General features: G+C 47.1%; 2 protein-coding genes across 10 annotated transcripts in view; both read right to left on the minus strand.

The window, feature by feature from the left end:
* The window catches only part of LOC311442295 (uncharacterized protein), a 62,586-nt gene extending 45,043 nt beyond the window's left edge, over window positions 1-17,543 (minus strand). The window contains exons 1-2 of one of the 3 annotated variants that reach the window (XR_014696548.1): window positions 17,407-17,521; window positions 15,244-15,360 (exon numbers count right to left, since the gene is read on the minus strand). Coding sequence is in view for 2 of the 3 variants with exons in the window: in XM_084531316.1 (XP_084387442.1) it covers window positions 7,421-7,639; window positions 17,407-17,433 (246 nt within the window). In the remaining variant the exon portion in view is untranslated. Of the gene's footprint in view, window positions 1-7,420; window positions 7,640-15,243; window positions 15,361-17,406 lie in introns of all 3 variants that reach the window. The other 2 variants (XM_084531316.1, XM_084531317.1) reach the window with 2 other exon arrangements.
* Window positions 17,407-24,190, minus strand: part of HEMK1 (HemK methyltransferase 1, mitochondrial release factors N(5)-glutamine) — a 32,566-nt gene continuing 25,782 nt past the window's right edge. For 5 of the 7 annotated variants that reach the window (XM_084531311.1, XM_084531312.1, XM_084531310.1 and 2 more), the window contains exons 8-11: window positions 22,935-23,040; window positions 21,845-21,940; window positions 19,952-20,065; window positions 17,844-18,534 (exon numbers count right to left, since the gene is read on the minus strand). In XM_084531311.1, coding sequence (XP_084387437.1) covers window positions 18,492-18,534; window positions 19,952-20,065; window positions 21,845-21,940; window positions 22,935-23,040 — 359 coding nt within the window. In that variant the 3' untranslated portion in view covers window positions 17,844-18,491. Of the gene's footprint in view, window positions 17,514-17,843; window positions 18,678-19,951; window positions 20,066-21,844; window positions 21,941-22,934; window positions 23,041-24,190 lie in introns of those variants that run through there. The other 2 variants (XR_014696547.1, XM_084531314.1) reach the window with 2 other exon arrangements.

The raw sequence follows: 24,190 nt of genomic DNA on the forward strand, positions 1-24,190 counted from the left end.
ACGGACAGGATGCGAGCAGCTGACTTCAAATAAGGTGCTTGCCAGCAGAGAGAAGAGGTTGGAAACAAGCACCCACGTGAGCCAGTATGATCAGAGCAGGTGATCCTCCAAAGCCCTCTTTGCAGAGATTTTATTACAGTTGGGCAAGCAACAGGCAGGTCGTGACTCACTTGCCATGAGACACGCTGCCGCTAACTCCTCCCAGCAGCATCAGGATTTCAGGTGGAAAGTTACAGCCGTGTTGTCGACCAAGGTTGCGTAGAGGTCGTTCTGCGTGCTGCCTTTCAAATGCTTCCAGCAGGTGTCAATTCGAATGGCACAAGCATGGTGAAGCTCTAAGGTGGTCAAAATGTGCCTTACGTGGGCTGCACAACAAACCTGTCTCATGTTCCAGCAACAGCAAACCGAACAGAAAATGAAGGGCGAACATCTCACCGCCTGCAGGGGTTCAGCATTGCTCCTCCTGGCCAACAGCAGCACACGAGAGCATGACCGGACAGGACAGCCAGCACTGAGGGCAGTGCAGCTCCCGACACGTACAGGTTTCTCTCAGGGCATTGCAGGATGTCAGCTAGCTTCCTTCCTCCCCTAGAGATTTCCTGGCATTGCTGCCTTGAGCACAGACTTCAGCTTCACGCCAGCATCCTGTCCTCCTGTTCCCTGCCTCATCAGCTGCATTTCAATCTAACCTTTGGGCAGCAGACAGTATACAATGCAGGCTGCCTTGCATTTCGATGTTAATCACAGAATGCTTTGAGGTGGAAGAGACCTTAAAGACCATCTAATCCCAGCCCCTGCCATAGGCAGGGACCCCTCCCAGCAGCCCAGGCTGCCCCCAGCCCCATCCAGCCTGGCCTTGGGCACTGACAGGGATGGCATCCCTGGCTTCCCCTGGGCAAAATGTTAAATGGAAGTGGCACTGTCCGTAATCCTAGCTAGAGAAGTGGACGTTCAAAATTAAATCCACTTCAGTAACTGGATTCTTGGCTAATCACTGAGTGAGCTCCATATGGTCTCCTACAAAGACTGTAGAAGACAGTATGAAGAGGGAAAGATGGGGCTAGACCCCCCTTCCTGCAGACCACCTTCTTTGTTTTTTTAATCTATTCGCTAATGCCATCTGCCTAACTGATCTGTTGCATCCTTACAACGAGACTGCAACCGCCGATGGAGTATTTCTGAGCATGGGAGGCCCTTCTATATCCAAGCAGCAAAGATTTGCCCGTTCAAACACTTCTAGACAAAGCAGTGCTGCAGCATCGTATTTTGCACCCACTACAATTGACTTGGTTCAAGAAGAGGCCTGCATCCCTTGAATCTGAACCAAGCCACAGGGATGCACCAAGTTCTGTCCTGCCACGCTCCCTGTCCACCATACAGAAGGGTATTTATAAGTTTCCCGTAGCTCGCTTGTCCTTCAAGGAAGGCCGCAAGGTCCAGTCCATCAGGTGCTGGAATCCTGCGAGGCAGGAGCGACCCCGGGCTCCTCATGCCTCACGGATGAAGGCAGAGCTCCTTTTAGTCCTTAACCTTTTAGGCTAACGGCAGCAGGAAACGGGCTCAGTGTAAGTGAACATGCCGCACCAGCACGAAGAAGAACCCCAGCTGCCAAGCTAATTGTAGAGACGGGAACGGGTGCTAGGAGGTTAGGACAGGAGACGGCACGGCTGTTATATTAGTGCTGTTCCAATGCCCTCAGCGAGCCACAAGCAGAGAATCTTACGTCTCAGGTAAAGACCTTCCATTATTTGGCGCAGGGATTTTATCCTTTTAATGGAAAAATCTTGACAACCATGAATAGGAGCATTCACGTTACAGGGAAATTCTAGCTAGGTTTTTCGATACCTCTTGTGCAACATGTTCCAAACTCAACCAGTTTCTTCAGTCTGAATTTACGCACATGCTGTGGGAGTCACATCCTCCACCCTATGCTACCTATTGCCAGCCTGAAGCTAATGCAATGAGAGCTGAACAGGTTCAGAAGCCACCTCTCTATAACGACCCTCAGTGCTGGCACAGATAAGTGGAAAGAATGAAATCACTTTGAGGGACATGCTGAGTGTGACAAGTATGACCGCACTTGTGTGTGGAAAAAGCACTCCTGATCAGAAGAAGCACCTGACGTTTCTCACAATCCAGCTCTCTTTGCTAACTAGTGAGTATTGTTCAACTTCATTTTCTTATCGGAGAAGTTTGCCTGCATTGCTCCATGGATGTCTGCTTCTCCATCTGATTGAGGGTGGGGTTTGACACCTACTGTTTGGTTGTACAACTCCCACGTCCGTGGGGCAGCCCTTGGTTGGGCAACTCGAAATAAAGATGATTTTGCAGCTCACTTGCACACGCAGCAGATAGGAAAAATGGCTGTGACACAGGCTAAAATGACACAGCCAATGACACAAATGACACTTTCCAAACAGTTCCATTATTTTAAGGCATCGCTGTTCTGGAACGATCACAACAGACAGATTAGCAATGTGATTTACAGGAATACACACACACTTGGACCCACAGTTTAAGCTCAAACATTTTGCAAAAGAGTTTAAAAACTGAGTGTGCAGTCAGGGCAAAACCTCACAAGCTTACAACTACAAAATTTTCAGAATTCTTTGTCCTCTTTTATGTACAATGTAATGACATGCATTGTGCTGGTTTGGAGTAATAGTGACAAAAAAGGAAGGCAAATGAGACTTGAGCCCTTTCCATTATTGCTGTTTTGCTGGAACTAATATCATACAGACTAGCTCCTCAATGTGCAAACATTTCTTACGTTAACTAATAGATTTAGAAAGAAAAGGAATTAAAGCAGTACAACGGTTATCAAACACCTTATTTGGTTTCAATTAAGTTGTGAGGGAAAGAAGAGGAAGAATGGAGTGGCAGGGGAAGGAAAAAAAACAAAAGGGTACAGAATTGTTTTCACTCTCCCCTATACTCCCTATGTCAAATTGACAGAGTATAAGAGAATTGACAGAGTATAAGAGAATTGGTGGAAGTTCTTAGAAGAAGAGGGATTCATCTTAGTTATGTTTTCTTGAAGCTTTCATGCTCTCAATGAGCAGCATTTGTTGTATTAATCTCTTCTATTCACCTAAAGAAAAGATTGTGAGCTACTCAGCATGTAGGTAGACTTCTTCCAGATGCCTCCCTAATGCTCAGGCAAACATTCTCAGACAGCTTAGAAGAGAGATACTCTTGCTGTAGCTGAGCATTGTTTGGACAACAAACAGCACAAAATTTTTATCTTTACAGAATAAGGAGTGTCTAACTCCATTAGCAGATATTACAGAAAAAAGAAGAGAAAGAAAATCCCTGTTTCCTGCAGACTACAGATTTAGGTCTCACAGGATCCAACTACAGCTTTTAATTTCTGGAAACCAAGCAAACTACAATTGACAACCTTCAGCTGATAATTCTTTGCTTATTGTGCCAATCCTTCAATAACATTTTTTTTTGATCATTGAATGTGGCTTGCTGTTTTAGTAATACTGGAAGATAGTGCTGTGAGCAGTAAGGGTAAGATTGCTCCCATTTCTACATTCATTTCTACCGTTCAAATACGGTCTTGAGCAACTTTTCGTCCTTTATTTCTAGTAGAAAACACCAGAATTCCGTCCTGTCTCTCTTGACTTGTCAGGTCAAATGGGGAGGAACATCCCCCAGAGCAACTGCGGGTCGTGTGTCCCTGAGGCCTGCCTTCAATCACACCATTTCTGTGCACCAAAAGAAGAATACAAAAACAAGATAAATCAGCACGTGCCCCGGACAATAAACTTCACCATAAGCAAGGCAAAGTGGTCCAAAAACACTGAAAAGAAGTAAGCTAAGAGCTCAAGGCTCTGCAGAAGGACTACAGGTGTCAAGTTGGGTGGCAGAGAACTAGAACCTTTACCAACTGTTAGGTCACACTGGTGTCAGTCCCTCACAATTTCCCTTCTCCCTACCAAAATTCCCTGCTGGTCCTGTGACCACTTGAAAATGCAAGGACCATGTGCTTTAATGAGCTGGAAGCAAGAGAGACCGGCCACATCATCAGATACGAGCCTGTTCTGGGAAATGGAATTATATTCATCATAGCCCTGCAATGCATTGACTCCATCCATTAATGGCAACTTTCCAACGTTAGTTTTACTGCCAAGCCAGGATCATGCTGGGGAACAAGAAAATAAAGTCTATTAGTAAGAGAAAAATGCTACACAAAAGCAAACTCAGCAGAGCTACACCATGGATACTGTGGCAAATTTCAAAGGAGAAACAGATTATTATTTTTTTTCAGATAGGCAATAGTGCTCCTACAGCTTTCTCCCATCACTCTGACGCTGTCCAGATCTGCAGCCAGAAGGAATGGGAAGTAAGTTGTCTCTTTGTCCTGAATGCTCCTGTCTCAGTAAGAGCTGAAAAAGACATTTGCTCTGTGTGCTCTACCACCCCTTCTTTCACTCATCTTTCTGTACAGAGACATCTAATTATTGCTTTCTTCTTGCATTCTTTATCCCAATTCCAAAGAGTTGTTGTTTCTAGAAATATCTTTCTGTATACCACCACTAAGAGTGGAAGTTTCTGGTTTCGTTGGTTGGTTTTTGGCTTCCTACTACTTGCATTTTCTTCTCATTCTCTAACCTGAAAACTTCAGCTTGTCCTATAGGTGAGCATTCCTCAGCTCCAACCCAGGGGAGTGAAATAGCTTTGAAAATACTTTCAGGAAATGACCTCATTTTCTCTTAGCCCAAACATTTCCCCACACTTCCAAGCAAAACCCAACAAGAAGGTTTGCAAAAGGATCCTAGCATCTCCTCTGACAAAGGCAGCTCTACAGAGCTTCCTTCTAAAATTTCATGCCAAAAGGCTATCTTGGGAAACTTCCAACAAAATTGGACGCAGTCTCGAAATATGTCCTAAAACATATCCTAATATGTTATGAAAGGAAATACACACAGATACGGGATGTAAGGAATAATGGACACAGAGACAAAACTACCTTCCTACAGCCAATGCAGATCTGTGCCAGGATGGAGCAGAAAATGGCAGCAGCTGGGAACTGGGGAGGGAAAGTTTACAACAGAGTCCTACTGAGCAGGCTTGGGCTCTAAAAGGCGCTGTCAAAAGGCTCTACCCATAGCCAATTTGGTGAAGTCTTTACTTGAACACTATGATACTGCCAAAGCTGGCTCTCTGCATAGCTCGGCTATCCTGAAGCTCCCCTTGCCCTGCAGCTGACTTCGAACTTAGCTGTCAGCTCGTAATTAGGGCTGTGACTGCTGGTTCCACCCTCTGCTGCAGCCTGCGCTCCCGCCTAGGCTGCCTATAGCACCAACACGTATAGAACAGGAGACCATGTCAGGGATTTAATTTACCCTCCCTTTGCTCCTGCAGGCCCCTTTACAAAGCTCCTTTGGTCTCCATTTTTTCCTTTTGAGAGACTGCTCCAGAATCTCACTCCTCTAGTGGCTGAAAATCTAATTTCCAGACTAAGTTTATTAATAGCAAATTTGTACCAATTTGTCCTTGTGCCAGCATTGATCTTTATTACAAAGACCTTTTCTTCCCCTCTAGTATTTACTTTGCAATGAAGTGTTTACAGAGAGACATCACATTCCTCTCTTGGTCTTTGTTTTGCTAGGCAAAACAAACTGATCTCTTTCAGTTTTCCCTCATCTGCTGAGCTTTCTGTCCCTTACTCATCCTCCGAGCCCTGTTCTGCACCTGCTCCTGTGCGAGTGGTTTTTTTTCCTGACAGAATTGTACACAGTGTTCCTGGCACTCCTGCATCTTGGTTTGAAACCTCCCTGTTTGTACCAGGACCATCTCCTTGAAGCTATCCTACGATCGGCCCTGACACTTCTCCACCGCACGGTTCCTGTCGCTGCTGTCAGCGTTCCCTGCTGCCTCGGCAGCTCCCTAGCCCTCGGCTCATTCCCTCTTCCTACCTGCCAGCACTTGGTCCACATTTCCCTGCCCCTCCAAAGGGCTCTGCCACACACTGCAGGTACCCGTCAGCTGCTCTGCTCCCTGGCTTTGAAAGCATCACGCTCCCACAGAAGATTCCCCTGGTCCTGTTCCTCCTTGGCCTCCTCCCCTCATTGGTAGGCTTCTCTGGTCACCACTGTCTGGCTTTCAGCCCTGCATCTTCTGCAGGTCAGCCAGCAGTGACAGAAGGACACAGCCCCTCTCAAATCCTCCTCTGTCCTACTCAGAAGTACACAGCCCGTAACAGCCCCTACGAGCTCCAAAATGCAGCTGAATCACCCTTTCAAAATGGCCAGATACATCCACTGAGCCTCCCCCTGCTGCCACAAACAGGATCACCCTTTTTTATTTTGTACTTTTAAACATGGGCCAATTCTCCTCAGGCTTCCCTGCTAATGAATCACCAGTTCCCTGCTCATAGGCAAAATTCTTGCTGCCTTCATCATGCTGGGGGTTCCCTGTACCTTCTAGTGCCATGCACTGAGTTGTGATGTCTCCTGGACTGCAGCCTTTCTGCCTGGCCTTTCCAAAACCGCTTTCAGTATAAATCCGGACACATCAAAAATGGCACAGAGAATACAGATGGAGAACAGGCAAAGGCATTTTCATTCTTGCATAAAGAATCAATTTGGACATAGCTAAACCCAGAGCTTTGCTTAGGGAACAAAGAATTCCTCCGTTCTCCAACCCTCAATCTAGCTCTGAACTGGTGCAAGCGGGGACATCTGTTGCCTTGTGGAAATGCAATTCAGATGAGCACAACCATGGGAACTCGGCCAGTGCTATTTCAGTGGCGTGGTTCCAGATGGTGCCCCCATACCCTGCCTTCACTCACACGCTGCTCCCAGATCTTTGCAGCAGTAACAGCCGTTAGGCTGCACAGCAGAAACCAGCTCACAAAACCCGCCTGTTCTACACTAACTCAAGAACTTAGACTCCTCTTTCCATCTCTATGTTCACAACAAAGCTGTCAGCATTTTTATTTCTGACTTCTGGACAGCTTAGCCTTCCCTGATACGTATGGGTTTCTTATCACTGGTACCACTAAGAAAAATACAAAGTCTTTAAACCGGTACAGCGGGGTGAACGTGGCAGCTACATCTTGCCAAAAGCAGACTAGTTTTGGCAACATAGTGCTAACTGTCTCACGCTTCTCTGCTGGCATACTTTACATCTACTAAAACTACTGCTGCCTGGCTTGTGTATGGGCTGCCATGAGAAATGATTGCGTTGCCACTGCAGTCCTTTGCCACACCACAGCCCAGACCTGCTCTTCCACCCTGGATGCTATTCTCAAACCAAACATTTGCTTAAAACAAACAAGCAAGCTGCTGCTACAGTGTCAGGTTGTTTTAACTGTATGGCACAACAGCTGCATGGATTTGAAAGTTTTCACCTACGCGGCGAGCCAGGCTCCAGTTTGGTTCCCTGGCCTGTCGCTTCCCACCATTACCTGCAGCGCTGACTGCTGAGCCAGCCCCAGAAACATTTTCCTCCACCGGGGCAGCAAAGAGCCACCCACTGGGCACCAAATCATGATGCAAAGCACGGCAGGAAAGGACACATTGGATCCCTCAGTTTTGCAGCCTCCCGGTCCTGTGCACGATGCTCCCCTGCTCAGGCCATCTTGTAGTTCTTTGGAAGACATTTGTGTTGCTTGTTTGGGCAGCACCTCGAAAAAGAGAGAGGTATGACTCTGTTTGCCACTGCGGGAGGGAGCTGGGGCTGGCCCAGCAGGCAGAGCGTGCTGTCCTCTCCCTGTGTGAGGGGCAGCGCAGAAGCAGCTGTTTGAACAGCACATGCCTGTGTGGGAGCCAGGCAAGGGCAGCTCCTGCAAAGGAGGTTTTTAGGACTTCCACTGCAGCGACTTGGATTTAAGTCCTAGTAAGAAAGCTCCGCGTCTTCTGTACTCACAGTGCAAAGAGGCATAACCAACAGTCAGTGCCCTCGCTGGCACAGGGAGACAGATAGCAAAAAAAACACCAAACATATTGTCAAGAAGAGAATCTCTTAGCAATAGATCTGTTTGGTTTTGGAAAGAGCATTGATTTTGATAAAGAGTTCCTGCCAAGGCTACTTAGAACAGCTTTGTTTCTGGCAGTCCAGAAGCTTTATTTCAGAACTTCCAAATTGTATGTATTTTATCTTAAAGCTTTTTATCCCTCATACATCATTTACTGCCTTGCCCTAACATGACAGTAGTGGTGAAATATTACATCATTTTTTAGATGATTAAGATGAATCACATTGTGCTGCAGAACAAAACGTTACTTGCTTTCTTAGATGGAAGTCATTCCTGGGTGTTGTAATGGCACTGCCAAACTTTCATTATATTGCAAACAAAGGACTTCCTGTTCTACAGAATAAGATAAGATGTTTCAGTCCATATTAAGTAGCAGCTGATCTTATCGATTAAAAAAACCCACAACTGCCTACTGTGTTTTCTTATATAATATACGTACTGTGATCTACTACTAGTGTTTACTTAGCAAATCAGCAGTAAGCATAAGAACTTTAAAAGCACGTAATTCAAAATGAAAATTCAGAAATCCCAGAGCAAAACATTTCTAAAATCAAAATCTGGGACACAGTGTCCTCATAGGAAATTTTAAAAATAAACTATTTAATTCTGATTAAAGAGGGGAAAAAAAAAAAAAAGAACAAACAAGCTTTACAGTGTCAGAACTTCCCAGGAAATGGCAGTTCTGAGTTAGGGTAATGCGTGCTAATTCTGAGAAGCCCGAGCAGGATTTTTTTTGCTAGGGACGAAGTCCAAGAGGATCAGGACGGAGGGAATTCTGCAGGGACCCACGGTACAAACAGCGAGGTTACGGGAGGTCAGGCACAGCTGGGTGTGAGCGCTCCAGGGCTAAGCAGAGCTTTGGTGGAGGAGCACTGCGCTGCCCAATTAGAGGAGCACGGAAAAAGGGCGCTGCCCTCTCTCTTCTGCCCACTGTCTCCAGAAAAGCAGCAGGTCAGCCCTTGAGGGAGAAGTGTCACGCTCCCGCGGGGAGCACGCTGGCACCCATAAATGGATGCTCAAGGCTTTACGCTGAGCGCCCACACGGATTTCTTCACCACGCAGATACCTCCTAGAGGGGTGCTCAGGAACAGGCGTGTCAGCAGCAGCAGGATGGTGCCTCCCAGGTGCTTCTTGCTTTTCCAAATTTGGCCTGAGCAGAAGAGGGTGCTAGCAAGCACCAGCCATGGCAAAGACGGCGGATTTCAAGCAGTTACTTTGCAGTCAGGATAACTGCGTCAGCCAGACACGTTCATCTTTTAATTTTTGTGCCCGTGACTCATGACTTTCCATGCTTATGACCTATCCTGGCCTCAATCCTGGCCCTACTTAGTAACAAAGTTACTTAATTACTAAATTAAGTAATTTATTTAATACTTAACTAATTTCATTATCCATTTTTTTAGCAGATACAAAGGCAACCTGGCCAAAGACAAGATTTTCACTCTCAAAGTATTTATGTCCCTTTTATTTCCCACATAGGCAATGATGCGTGGAAAATCTGAAATAAATGAATAAACACCTCCACAATCTTGGCTTTGTTGCTGGTCAATAAGGAATACAGGCAATCCTTGAAGTAAGACAAATGATATATTTGCTGGGCTTATGGAGCTTAACCGTGGAGTTTATTGCCCAATTCAGGATCCGCATCACGTACGCGTGTGCACGCGCGTTGCTGAGGCGGAAAAAGTTCGGACACTGAACAAAGGGCTACTGTCTGCTGACACACGAGACAAAAAACTCACCGACCTGGAAGCTAAAGTACAAAAAACACTTGCAGCTTGAGTGCCCCCTGCCCATACACATTAAATGAAGAAGCCTTGTTTGAGCCAAGGATACCCTTAATCTGCTGTTCTTAGGCAAGCAAAGCACATGGCAGCAGCATGACTCCCACCCCGGCAAACCCCCTCAGCAGCAAAATCACACGAAGGGCAACGCAGGACTAAACTGCCTTGTAGAAGACGATTTTTCTGTCACAAGCCTATTCCAAATTATCTAGCAGAAAGAAACTTGTCCATGGAAGCCAACAGCGTTGGCCGGGGGAGAGTTACACAACACCAGAAGATACTGGCAGGGGAAAAGAGCACTGAAAACTCGGAGAGATGGAGCAACCTGTGAGAAAAGCTTTTAAGCACTACAGCAATGCAAATGCACCATGACCTCAGAGGAACCATGGCTCAGAGGACTTCAGGGAAGCAGCAAGCTCAAAGTCAGGAGGGATAGTGAGAAGGTCACCCCCAGATGAGTGGCAGAGCAACGTGGAAAGGGAGAAAAGACGTATCAGCTTAGCAGCCCGCAGTCCCTGGAAAGGCTTAAATCAACAAGGCGACGCTTGTTTCACGGAATACCAAGGCTGCGTGTCACCAGGTGACCAAATTCAACCCAAGTGGAGCACATGGGATGACTTCACTGAGGTCAGCTCTCACCGCCTACTCTGGATTTAGAGCTGGAACACCAAAGCACTACACAGACCTAAGCCATTAATCATAAGCCAAACACCAGGCCAGAAGTTTTGTAATATTTCAAACCTTTCTCAACAACCCAAGCAATTGTGCTCATGAGCTAGACAGTCTTGGATGAGTGTTTCAGACAAAGTGAGGGCTTTGCCATCAGAAGGCACCCTTCTGCCAGCTCTGCTGAGCACTACTTTGGTAGCGGCTCAGACTGCCAGGTTCAGGACCCAAATTGACAGCAGGCACAGTGTGCCCCACAGTGCCCGTGCTATTGCTTGTATTCAAAACACAGGAGACAAGCTAGCCATCGAGGAAAAAAGAGACAGAGCAGATAAGCAGCTACAATGACGTACACCAACTAACCAAGCGGAAATCAAAATCTCCCACATAAGAACTGCTCAAGACATCCCACTAAAACGTTCTGTCTCCCATGCACTCATACCTAACGTTGCAACTGGTGTTTACTGAAACTCAGGCTGGTGGCAGTTTCCTGAATCACACAGAGCAGAGCTCTGTTTCAATGGCATGAGGCTCCCCAGCGCTGTGCTCCGTTCACTGTTGTTTGCCCACCCCCTGTGGTCCACCACAAAGCCACCCACCCTGCAGGGGGGCTCTGTTCACTCTGCAGCACATGCATTACGTAGAGATGCTCAGAGTCTGCCTCCTGGACACAACTTGTATGTTACAGACACTCGGCCCCACGCTTCCGCTCATCATTTCATAGTGGTAGAGCAGGAATGTGGCAGCACAGGCCATCCCTCCTAAAAGTCCTGGCTTTGTTCTACCACACCCTTTCTCAAGAATCTTGTCTTCTCTAGACAAGCCTCCTACAGTGGCTTGGTCACCACTCCCTCCTCCTCCTCGCCCATCACATCTAGCATTCACGCATGTCCAGCTCATGCAGTATTTAGCAATGTTTAGCAATGGCTCTGCCAGTGATACAAACCATGAAAATTGCCCTCATGCCAGATTTCAAGACTGAGGCTCTCCAAATCAAACATTTTTTTCCAGCCAGACTCTCCTATCTTCATGCAGAGAGAGGGAATAGCAGTAACTGCTTCCTACTCTCGAGGCACTACCACCCTCCCAGCTGACAGCTTGGATGCCCATACTGTTTACAAGAGGACCAGGACCAGTAGAGTGAGAAATGAGTACAGTTAGGTTCCCAGAACTACTATTAGAGCATTTGAGCTCTTTCTCTTCCATGGCTCCTCTTCCTTTGCTGCGTCTCAGTTTATTGCCACTGTGTTGGCTCTGGATACTTCGATGGCAAACTCGTCTTTATCATGCTGTAAATTGCAGCCTGGAGCTGAGAATCCCCTCAATGTCTCCTGATGCTCCCCGCCACGGGCAGGAATCTCAGAACATCCCAGCTGTCACAAGGAAGTACGAAGCCCAAGACTACTCACGGAAGCTGAAACCAAAGAAGATGCCTTAATGGGATGAGGTACTTTGTTCCCCAAGCAGCAGCTTGTTCACTGGGTGTAGTTTGAAGGCTTTCTGTCCTGCGGTAACCTTGCTCACGTACCAACTTTTATCATCGTAACACTGACTGGGCAGCTGCAACTGAAATGACTTCTTTTTGATGCCCCCTCTCTCCAAGATAGCGTGAGCACTCAAGACACAGAAAAGAGACCATTTAGGTTTGCTGGTGAAGGGAGAAGGAAAAGAAAATCTTTAAATTGCAACTTCTAGCTCTAAAGTTACAGTTCTGACATCAGCCACGTAAGGAAGATGAACCATGGAGACCACAGCATGTGGCAGCACTTCTCTCCACCCGTTGGCAGTAACAACATATTCAGTGCTCATGCAAAAAGCTCCGCTGGCTCTTGCGAACAGGATGCAGACCCAACTTTCTCAGCACCCTGCAGCGGGCCTGTTTGCCTGTGCATCACGCTCTCATTACACTCACAGATGAACTTGTTGCAGAAAAATCTAGCATTGGTACTTTGGCTTACTTCCTTGCCCTTTGGTTTTGCACTGGCATCACTAAAAATGAGCGAAACAAACTGAATTTATTGTGCTGTGCCATGGTGGTGTGCCCTGCCACCAAGCAGCAGATGAAACAGATGCAACTTTCATCAAAGTTGGCTCTTTCTTTGCCTGGGTATGATTGAGGAGGGTACCACAGGACAGGCTCAGTCCTTTCTACAGCAACTGACTACCCCACAGCCTCTATACAAGGCACCCTTACAATACACTGAGACAGTAAAATGATATTATGCCAACTACAACGGCAGGGAGCAGCGTTTGCAATAATACGCCCAAGGTCACACAGCAGGGATCTGAATCCTGTTTTGGCAAATCCCAGTGCAGGCCTGAAACACTGCCATGTTTCTGGCAAACAGAGGTAAACTTCCCAGGGTGAGCAACGTGGAACAACAACTTGTTTGTGTCTGACCGGGTAAGAGTGGATGCAGAAGAGAATGCAAACGAGACCTGCTTTGGGGCAGAGCTGGAATTACTTGGGCATTGCTCATGGGCAGGAACTGATGCCACCAAGTTCCTCCTTCCTTGTCATCCCAACCCACTCTGTCCCCACACTGAAATCCACAGGCAGGAGCATTTTCTTCTTCAGGTCTGAGGGAAAGAAATCTATGACAGTTTACTCAAAGAGACACCCGTCCAAGAACATCTGATTTTGCAAGTGCTCCAGTGCATTTGCACACACCATATCACCCAAAGGCCTGTTCCCAGGTCCCAGCCCAGGAGGAAAACCATCACAGCATTTATTTCAGCATTGCCCTGCATGGTTCACATAGGTTAGCACAATCACACCTTTTATAGCATGATCCTTGGTCTGCTCCATTCCTCTACCTAGGGATTAACACAAACCTCACATACTGTCTCTGGAGGGGACCAAAAACTTGCACTGAGGTGAGTAGGCAATAGAACAAACTGCTCATACTTCTGTTTCGCCAGACGCATCATGGTAGTGACAGGTGAGACCAGACTGAGCAGGGGCAGAGACCACAGAATCACAGAATGACTCAGGTTGGAAGGGACCTTAAAGACCATCCAACCTCACGCCCCCTGCCATAGGCAGGGACGCCACCCACCAGATCAGGTTGGCCAAGGCCCCACCCAGCCTGGCCTTGAGCACCTCCAGGGATGGGGCAGCCACAGCTCCTCTGGGCAGCCTGTGCCAGCGCCTCACTGCTCCTGCTGAATTTCCTCCTAACGTCTAGGCTAAATCTATCCTATTTTAGTTTAAAACCATTCCCCCATGTGCTATCATTATCTACCCTAGTAGAGTTCCATCTCCATCCTTTTTATAAGACCCCTTTAAGTATTGAAAGGCCGCAATGAGGTCTCCCTCAGTGAGGGAGCCTTCTCTTCTCCAGGCACAACCCCCAAGCCCTTTCTGCAGGGCTGCTCGCAGTGAGATCTTCTCCCAGCCTGTCCTCATGTGTGGGATTGCCCCAACCCAGGTGCAGCACCTTGCACCACGCAGGTCAGCATCCTGCAAGACACCGCCACCTGCTTACAGGCACACTTCCAGAAGTCCCCCAGCCTGCAGGGCGAGTACTGCCAGCAGTTACATTCTGAAGCCCGGGCTCGTCAGCCTAAGCCCAACTGGCACAGGCAAAGAAACAACTGCAAGGTAGGAGCGAGCCAGTTACAGGGCTGATTCTGCAACTACTGCCCGCTGTTAGCACATCCTTGAGGTTACAGTAGCTAATGCTACCTGTCCCAAATCTCAGCAGCTGAATGCTGAGTGTGATTTGGCCGTGATCCCAGTGCTGCGGGGCGGTAGTGTGTAAATAGCCTACTGTGCTCACCAGGGACTGGATGGACCATGCTGAGACTTGCAAGCAGCTGCCAGGCAATAAAAAACAGAGAAGGGCTGCGACATGACCCTCCACAGGCAGCAGGAACAGCTGAAGCTTCAGACACTTCACTAAAAGCATATCAAAACATCTGTGGAAGAGGCAATAGGCTGGAGAAACTTGATAAAGGCTTTCTGAGTATCTCATCATCATCTCAACTGTGAGAGAGAAGCCTTCTCTCACTGGGTGTTTGTCCCTCTGGATGTAACCCTGAGCAAGAAAAAGAACAACAACAAAAAAAGTGTTTTTTTAATAAACTTAAATACAGCTTTTGAAAACTTGCCCAGGCAAACAAAACGTTAATGCAAGTTTTGGCCTGGTCTTCACTGCTTGGGAAATAATTCCTCCCCCTCAATAACATAAGCTGTAGCAGCTCTATTGTTCCAGTCACCACAGGCACAAGCATCTCCTTCAGCATGTCCAAAGGAAGCTACCCTTCAGCACACCCTGTGCCCCTTTGTCTCTCAAGCAGAGAGGGAAGGGTGTGCAAGAGGTCCACAAAACCAACAATATATTGGTGCTTCCTCAGAAACACAAATTGTGAGGAAGCATGAGAACAGACTAACCCATGGAAGCTGCTCTAAGGAAAGAGCCAGCTGTTCTATGCCTCAGGACAAGAGAAGTAGTACCCAGCTTCAAGGGCAGTAAGGAAGAACAAGTGCAAAGGACACCTGGCCAGCTGTAAGAACAATGAAGCAAGAGAACAACTTGTGTGCAAAATTCCTGATCGTCATTAGAAGCCTTTTATATCAGGTTGGGCAAACCTGTTTGATGTAAGCCAAGCCTATCCTTTTGGACAAGGAGTTATGGTAGGTGAATGTCAAGCTCTCTCCCAACCCATTCTGGAATATGGCTCGGTGTCACAGATCTGGGTGCTTGCCAGTAATCCACACACACTCAGTCATCAGGGTCCCCAGAGACCGATTTGTTGTGCTGCCTTGGCTGAGTCACTCTGTGTCCACCAGTTCCTCACCTGGGAAGGTGGGAGCCCCATCCCTGCTACATCTTCTCTCGACTGGGAGCACTGCAGGAATAAATGTTTCTTAGGCTCTATGGTCTTCAGAAAGCCCCTTTCCTTCTGAGTGGAAGCCTGAAAACCTGTGCACTTCAGGGTACTTGGAAATTACACTGGAACAAAAACACGGATTGTCCCAAAACATGGATTAATATAGCCCTGAGGGGACCATGTCACAGCCACGAGGTCCCCCCCAACTTCCCCACAGCAGCCCCACGCTGAAGCATGGGGAGGTTAAAGCCCCACTTTGCAGCTGCACCTATGGGGAAGCCCTCTGCTGACCCAGGTTCTCACTCGGGGACCACACATTGCCATGCTGCCAACAGACACACGCTGTGCTGGGGACGCCGGTGGCAAGACTGCTCTCCATCCACCACGGACACAGCCTGGCTGGGACCACAGCACCATCTGCAGGGCTCTGCCAAACACCAAGCTGCTACCAACTCCTGAGGGAAGGCCAGTGGGATCCTTCCTAGGAGATACTTGGCAATGGTTATGCTCCAGAAATATGCACCTGAGCACACACAACCATGCTCTTCAAGGTCCTGCAGGAAAACAAAGCCTCTCTGAAAGCACCACCTCAGAAACAAATCACTTGTTTGATCCAGTTCCACAGACCCACTAAGGTCCCAGAAAATTGAATGCATTTGGATACTGGATTACGTAAAATGTCGACAGCAGCGTCAGCCTTGGGTGCCTTCAGGGAGCGACTGCAGTGCTGCAGAGCGCCCACGTGCACAGGGCACTGCTGGCAGCAGCAGGGCCCCGCGCTCACAGCCAGAGCTGACACAGACACGGTCAGTGCGAGGGCACTGGGAGCCCTGTGGTTTCTTAAAACTACCACATCAATGGCACTTTGCAGAGCTTCTGTACCAAAACGAGCCTGGGCCAACATGTGTAAAGCGCTGAAGAACACGCTGTACTACACCAGCACATTCCCTCGGATGTGAGTCTGACAAATAAATCCCGCCTCTTGGGAGGAAGAACAATTTTTCTCCGTTCTTGCCTTTATGAGAAGGTCTGCAGCACCATGTGATGTCCCGAGACATGTAACCACTATGCAGCGCAAACCCACAGAAATGCAAGCATTTTTCTTATTGTTTTAGCTATAAATACAGGAATTTAACACTTGTCCTACTGGACTAGACCAAGAGTCCATCTCAGGGAAAGTGTCCTGCTCTGTGCTCTGGTGAGTGACTGCTGCTGAGGAAAGGCAAGGCTGCTTTCTGCAGCTCAGCCACCAGCCCTCAGAGGGGCACCTAACCCTGGCCCGCTGCAGGGAAGCAGCCTACGCCTTGACGGACGCACCATGATGCCATTTGATGCTCTCATAAACCAGTACATCATCCAGCTTTTAAAGAGCCCTGTGCTTCTTTTCTCTGCTTTTCATAAAGAAACACTATCAATGTTAAGATTAAATCAGGGCACGCTGTTTTAAAAATCAAATTTAAAGACCTACATCCAACAAACTGAGCTAAAAAAGATGACTAATCCATTGTTGTTATTATTTGTGAGAAAACACAATACCTGTTTGACTACAATTTGTACTCACTGCTGCCAGAAGTCAACCGTGCTGAAATTTTATTTCCAAACCCAAGATCAAGTGCACTTTAACTGAACCTTTTATTTTCTGCCCTTTCCTCCATCTCCTCTACTACAATTCACCAGGGCAGTGAGGGCTTATAACTTCAAGTAAGGAGTGTGTAGTGCTACAGGCAGACTCCTGGGGTGAGCGGAGTGGTGGGATGGGGTGAAGGGTCAGTCTGTGAGCTGAACGGTAAAAACCCAGAGGGCAAGGAGAGGATCTAAGTAGAAACCCTGACACTGGTACATCAGAAGGATGTACCTGTGAAAAAGCAGGGCGAAGGCTCCAGCATTCTGAAGTGAATGAAAGAGTGGAGAGAGTGAGTGCAGCAGAGGTAGGAGGGAAAGGGACTTGCAAAGCCCTCTGGATCTGCTGCCACCTTCAAAGCAGATGCCGAGTTCGTTGATGCAGTACCTACCCTTTCTGGCTATGCACTCCCAGTTCAGCATGCACAGATGGCCTGATGGCACATCCATGGCACACCCAGACTGCAAAAGTCACTGTCTGGGCACTTCTATTCCCTACCACATGCTCACCTCCACTGGCCCGGCAAGTGCTTCCATTCAGACTGATCCAGGTCTTTCGATTTGTTTTCTTTCCTTCTTTCTCTGGCTAGCTATGGTCAAGAATGGAACTTGCAACACTAGAAACAATAGCAACAGGCAGCAGCTTGGATTTAATCTTTTCAGCATTTATAATGTCATGATCTTGACTGTTCATTTCAGAGACTTCTCTCAGTGTTGTTGCAGGCAGCCCTACTCTGAGTCATTCTTCCCAAACAAAGAAACAGACCTCAGTTATTCCCATGGCTGTCAAGAGACTGGGTCCTACTCCAAACTTAGCCTGTTGTCTTCTCACCTCACTTCTTTTTTTTGACTTCATCTCTGAAACTGGAGTAGTGATTCTGGCCTTCTCTGTAGTCTCACATTTAAAAACGTTATATGGAATTTAAGCTTTACTATCAGAAGCAATATGCAGATCCCAGATGTTTATTCATACCCACTAGCACATTTGAAAGCATCATTTCACAGCATTTCTTGTAAGACTAAGCTTAACGTGTACACAGCACTATCTTTAGTACAGTGGTTTGATTTTTTCTGGCAGCATCCACGGAGTGTCAGGTGCTGTTGATTCAGATGGCTTTAGCCAACACCAGCAGAGCTCCTTCCTCTAGAGCCAGTGACCTATGTAGCCAGGAATACAGAGTGAAAACATGTATGATAGGAAGAGATGCTTTGTCAGCTGTGGCCCACAACTGTCCAAATAAAGGGCTTCTCCCTTCTACTCCAAACAAGCAGATTCCGAAGGAAGGGGCAGACTGATCCATAGATCAACCAATCCAGTCATATTCTTTCAAAGTTTACCTCAAGGTTAAATAAGGTAAAAAAAAAATAAAATCCTTCCAGGTTAAGTGGGTGATCTGACGTGTTGAGAAAGTGTATTTTTGATGTATTTCTTTGAAATTTGCAATGAAATACCTGGAGCTGTGAACTCTTCCATATTGGTCCTGAGATTAGTAAGTCACTTCAGCAGAATAAACTAGAGTCACACGTAGATCTCTGAAGAAGATGAAACACTTAAATACTCTGTTGAACCTCTAAAATTCAAGATGAAGTCTGTATTAGGAAATGAGGGGTCTGTCACTGCATGGAGAGATCAGTGCACTGGAAAACAAAGTGAAGATTCTTGTAGTTTTCAACAAGCCATTCAATTCAGCAGGGCTCAACAGCAAAAAGCACACTGCAAGGAATGTTATGTCCAGCACTATTGTCATCTGCTTTGTTTTTGGATGTGCAGGAACCTAGGCCTGTGGGGGAAAGAATGAGCAGAACTAAGTCTTGCTAGGGAGAATATGGTTACAATTCCATCATACTAAAGCAGCATTTTTCCAGTGGTGGTAATTTCACCAGAGCCAGTCACCTTATCAGAAATATTTACCTGTGTCAGGATTTCTGACTCAAACACTTCCCAGGTTATCTCAGGACATAAAGTTGAGATACTTGGAGCCCACCCTCTTTAAGATCTTTATGGACGACTTGGATGACGGAATTGGGTGCACCCTCAGTAAGCCTGCAGACAACACCAAGTTGGGGGAAGTGTCGATCTGCCAGAGGGTAGGAGGGCCCTGCAGAGGGACCTGGGCAGGATGGGTCGATGGGCAGAGGGCAATGGGATGAGGTTCAACACAGCCAAGTGCCGGGTCCTGCACTTTGGCCACAACAACCCCATGCAGGGCTACAGGCTGGGGGCAAAGTGGCTGGAAAGCTGTGCAGAGGAACAGGCTCTGGGGGTGCTGGTTGATGCTCACCTGGACACGAGCCAGCAGTGTGCCCAGGTGGCCAAGAAGGCCAAGGGCATCCTGGCTGTGTCAGGAGTAGTGCAGCCAGCACACCAGGGAGGTGATCGTCCCCCTGGGCTCTGCTCTGGTGAGGCCGCCCCTCGAGTGCTGGGTTCAGCTTTGGGCCCCTCACTCCCAGAAGGACATCGAGGCCCTGGAGCGTGGCCGGAGCAGGGCTGCGAAGCTGCTGCAGGGCCTGGGACACAAGTCCTGTGGGGGGCAGCTGAGGGCACTGGGGGTGTTTGGTCTGGAGAAGAGGAGGCTCAGGGCAGACCTCATTGTTCTCTGCAGCTCCCTGAAAGGAAGGTGTGGGGAGCTGGGGGTTGGCCTCTTCTCACAGGTACCCAGTGATAGGACCAGAGGGAATGGCCTCAAGTTGTGCCAGGGGAGGTTCAGGTTGGAGATGAGGAGACATTTCTGCTCAGAAAGAGCAGTCAGGCACTGGGACGGGTTGCCCAGGGAGGTGGTAGAGTCACTGTCCCTGGGGGTGTTGAAGGAGAGGTTGGACGTGGTGCTTGGGGACATGGTTTAGTGGGTGACACTGGTCGTAGGGCGATGGAAAAGACCTTCAGGATCATCTGGTCCAACCAACCTTAATGATTCTGTGATTTTATTAAAGGCTGGCTTCAGCTGCTGACTTTCTCTTGCTGTGTTCCACTCAATATATCAGGGTACAGGAATCCAATCTACTCAGGACACAGACCAACACTTGAATCAAAACTTTGAAGGTAAAACAAACTCACTTGCCACAGAAGTCCTTGTGAACAGCACGAAGGGTGAGTAGTAAGTCCGGGTGTGCCTGTAGCCAGTTCTCCACCATATCTGGGTGTCTGGGATCAACTTCCAGAAACACGCTTCTGAAAGGACATACATAGGAGTAGGAAGTGGGGAGATGCACGTATTTAGGTTGCTAAGATGATAAAAATTAAGGTCTTTCCTGGAAGGTTCCTATGAGTGCAGGAAATGAGAAGGTCAAAACACTGCAAGACAACAATCTTAAAACAGATTGAAGCGGTCCATATAAGGTGCAGCTTCCAACTGCCTCCTTCAGGGGAACAAAAGGTTGATCTTAAGGGAAACTTTCATGGTACTCCTCTATGTGAGCAGCTAAACCCTGGTACTAACACCTAAGGATCCCTTTTGAACCCCATGTGGGAATGCCACCAGCTCTGTCTTTCTGAGGCCCACAAGGATTTAAAGTGGAGCAGGCTGCTGAGGAAGAGCCAGAATGAAGTTTTATGATGCAAATGCATGAATACTCAATACTGGACTGGCACCTCGTTGTATAAATTGGGTGACATTAGGTCCCTGTAGTGAGAGTCAAACACAAGTCAGTATACACATTTTCCCCATAGTAAATATCTCTGTAGATCAGTTAAGAAAACACCACGAGGATTCAGGCCATACAGCCCTGCACACAGGGACAGTAGAAAGGAGAGTGCAACGGGAACGAGGGAACTTGTCAGACAGCCTCAGGTAACGCACCAGGACGTGGCTTCACATTGGAGGGCTATTTCCATGTTTGCTGCAGCTGGGCTTTGTGACACTGCCATTTATGAGTCTCTGCTCCTACAACAAGGCAGAATCCCCCTTGCTTACAGGCCCGTGGAAATGGGTTCCAGCCTCTGACAGTGCAGCAGGACACAAGTTTAACAGGCAAAGGACAGAGGCCAAGCCCCAGCCATACACTCTCACAGGAATTCCTGAAACGTCCCACACTGAACACTCCCTATTAATTCACCAAACTAATTACTAGCTGGGTGTGGTTCTCATTCCTGACCTTAAAAAAACTTGGACCCCTCAAATAGGAGCTCCACCTTATAAAACGAGCAAAAAGGAAGTAGGAAAAAAATTCGGGGTTCCCATCTGTTGCTGGGAAGCCCTGGGGAGCATCTCCTGCTTTTGTGGTCATAAAAACCATAAGCAATGAATTATTCTCAGTACGCCTCTCGATACTCCTGTTCTTCTTCTCAAAACAGCAAATTTTTGATGTCCTCTCCTATGCTAACCAAAAGGTGAGGAATTTTCAACAGGATATGGGAATGTGCCGACACAAGACATTTGGGCATCAGCCAGTCCATGCTGAGGCACAAAATGGATCCTACGTAGTAAATAGAAATAACCAGCCACAAGAATTCACAGTGAAGAAATCTAACGTTTAAGAAGTTATCCCTGGCTGATTACCATCATTCTTCCAGGATATTCAGCATTGCATCCCGGCACAACATACAAGTTTCCCCTAAAGAAAGGGTGGGAGGGAAATAGAGATCTACACCCATCCTCACAGAGCTCTGTATCGCTTCTCCCTCCATCAATTATTCTGCGTAAGTAAGCTTCCTTTTTTTGTGCTCCTTCTTACTCTGTTGCTCTCTTTCATGTTCCTTCTGTTAGTGCTTTAACCTTTAAAGATACTCACTTCACGAATGACTACGAAACATCATCACTAGTCAAGGAAGGCCTGTATCCCAGTATTAACCAGGCTGATTTTAAGCTGATTTTGCTTATATACTTTAACTGCTATTACTAGATGGCATTTTTGCAATTATTTTCCCTTCTGTATCTCCCTGTATGAAACACAAATGGCAGTTATAGAAATGGACAGAAGACATGAAACTCAGAAAGAGAACAGTACTTACCCAGAATCCTTCAGAAGAGAAGGAGCCAGAGCCAGAATTGTTTTGATAACTCTCATCCCATCAGCTCCTCCATCCAGTGCACCAAGGTCCTCATAGCTAGGGATTGGGAACAAGACAACATTACCACGTGGCACAAGCCATGCCACTGAGCCACTGCCTGACACCACAGAGAAAGGTGCAACTAACACCTGAACTCCAGCCTGGCTACAGCAAGTGAGAGCACTTTCATAGCTTTTAGGAGAAATACTGGGAATAAGAAGGCTGCCACCTCTAGGCTAAGAAACTCCAAATTGAACACAAGCAGAATACATTCCTTGAGCTTTTCCTGAACATTTTGAGTCAACAGCAGCCAGGGTTACACAGTTCCAACATGTGGTATGTTCTCTCTGTGCTAGCTGGACAGGGAAAGAGTAAGTTGCACAGTAATGCAGCACTTGCTTTACTTCAGCTGTGCCAATAGCCAGGTTGGACTGCTTTCTAACCTAGCAGAGCAAATTAGGATGCAGAGAACTTTGCTACTTTCAAGGACAGAATCTGCTCCTGTGGACTTTTTGCACAGGGGTGTGTATAGGACTCTGTCCTGACATGCATGACAATCAATCCGGAGGAAGACCAGCACACACAAAGCAGTTCCACATTCCAGAAGAGCCTTTTCATGTGTGTGTGGGTTTGTTTGCTTAAAAGATGACTTGTGACAATGGGTCATGGTATTTCCACCTATTTTTTTTAATAACAAAAAGCTACCCAGAATAATTCTACTTTCTTTCATACACTCACACCACTTATGAAAAAATCTAGCATGAAAAGTGTTCTAAAAGAGTTTTGGATTGGAAACTTAGGAATTTCAACATGTGTGCTTCTTCCATTTTTATAAATATTTTAAATACTTTGATATTGGTTCAGACCTGTAAGCATTATCAAAGTAATGCTGTACTGTTGCATACTATATATAAACACACCTACAAGTAAGAATGTATGTGTATACTACATTTCCCTACTTTCTGTGCAAGTGTGTGTGTGTAACATAAGGAGGCAGCCAGAAAACCTTGCAGCAAGGAATGGGAGAAGAAAAATCTATTTATCTGATTACCGGAGGATCTCTGCATCCAGGGAAGCCATGTCTTCATGGAAAACATATGGGGGGTTACTGACTATGAAGTCCATAGGGCCCCAGAGTAGAAGCTGTTTGGCAGAACCTAGGAAAGAAAAAGAATCACAACCATTTCTCAACCACAGCAACCCTTCCTCTAAGCTCAATACCAAAATCCTATCCAGAAAACCATCTTTCCAGACAGCTGCACATGTGTTTGGTTCTGCTTTGCTTCTCTGGTAGAATTTTATCCCGTATCTTTTGGGATAGCCTAGCCTGGTCACTCTCCCACCCTGAGCACAAGAATGACACAAAGCTAAGAACAGGCAAAGTATCTTTTTTTTTTTTTTTTTTTTTCCTATCCACAGCCCTGCTTAGTGGAATATCTTACAGTACACAGGACCTGGATGCTCCGGAGAGACCTGTGCCCAATGAAATCTAAAGCAACAACTGGAACTTGATAGACCACGCAGACCTAAGTGAGAGCTTGGGCTAGCTGTCAGGATGTACCATCCCTCCTCTTATCAAAGCTGCAGAAGGACCTTGAATAAGCAAAAGAGCTAAGCCCTCATCTGTATCAACCTTTTAAAGGGTGGCCTTTCTGCCAACAAGGTTCAGCTTATGCTCATGCTGCTGTCTGGACTGATATGTACCAGCTCTGGACCAGACACCACAACCCTGGGAGTGTTGCTCTGTCCTTAGACCGGGCTCCCAGCACGGAGCTTACCCCTGTAGGTGCCAGGCCAGCACAGCCACACAGCTTTAGGACTGCAGCTAGCTGGCTTACTGCTGGAGTACAGCCAGCACGAGCTCAGATTTGCAGGTAGAAGACTGCAGACATATTCCCAAGAGGTAATAGTATCAAAGCCAATGGCATCAGAAAGGTGCATTAATGAATTTGCAACGCTGGAGCTCCTGGCTCTGGAGCTCCTAGCCAAGCACAGCTGAGCATGTAACTACCTACCTAAACCTCATCAAATGGCAGTTTTAAGAAGTTTCAGCCAAGGCCAGGGTAACAACAGCAGGTATCCTATGCTTCAGTTCACCTCATTTCAAATGGATAAAGACTGGGGGCTTAATGTAAGCTAAATGTCTGGGCTCCCTCTAACATCAGTGGAAGGACAAGCACATACCTGTTCATCTAGAGCACCCATGTCAGCATGGAATGAATTACTCTGTGTATATGCCTCTCCCCACTAACAGCAGACAGCACCTGGACTACCAGCTCAGAATCAGCCTTTAGACACGTAAAATCA

Source organism: Aythya ferina (assembly GCF_964211825.1).
Source record: "Aythya ferina genome assembly, chromosome: 10".
Lineage (NCBI taxonomy): Eukaryota > Metazoa > Chordata > Aves > Anseriformes > Anatidae > Aythya > Aythya ferina.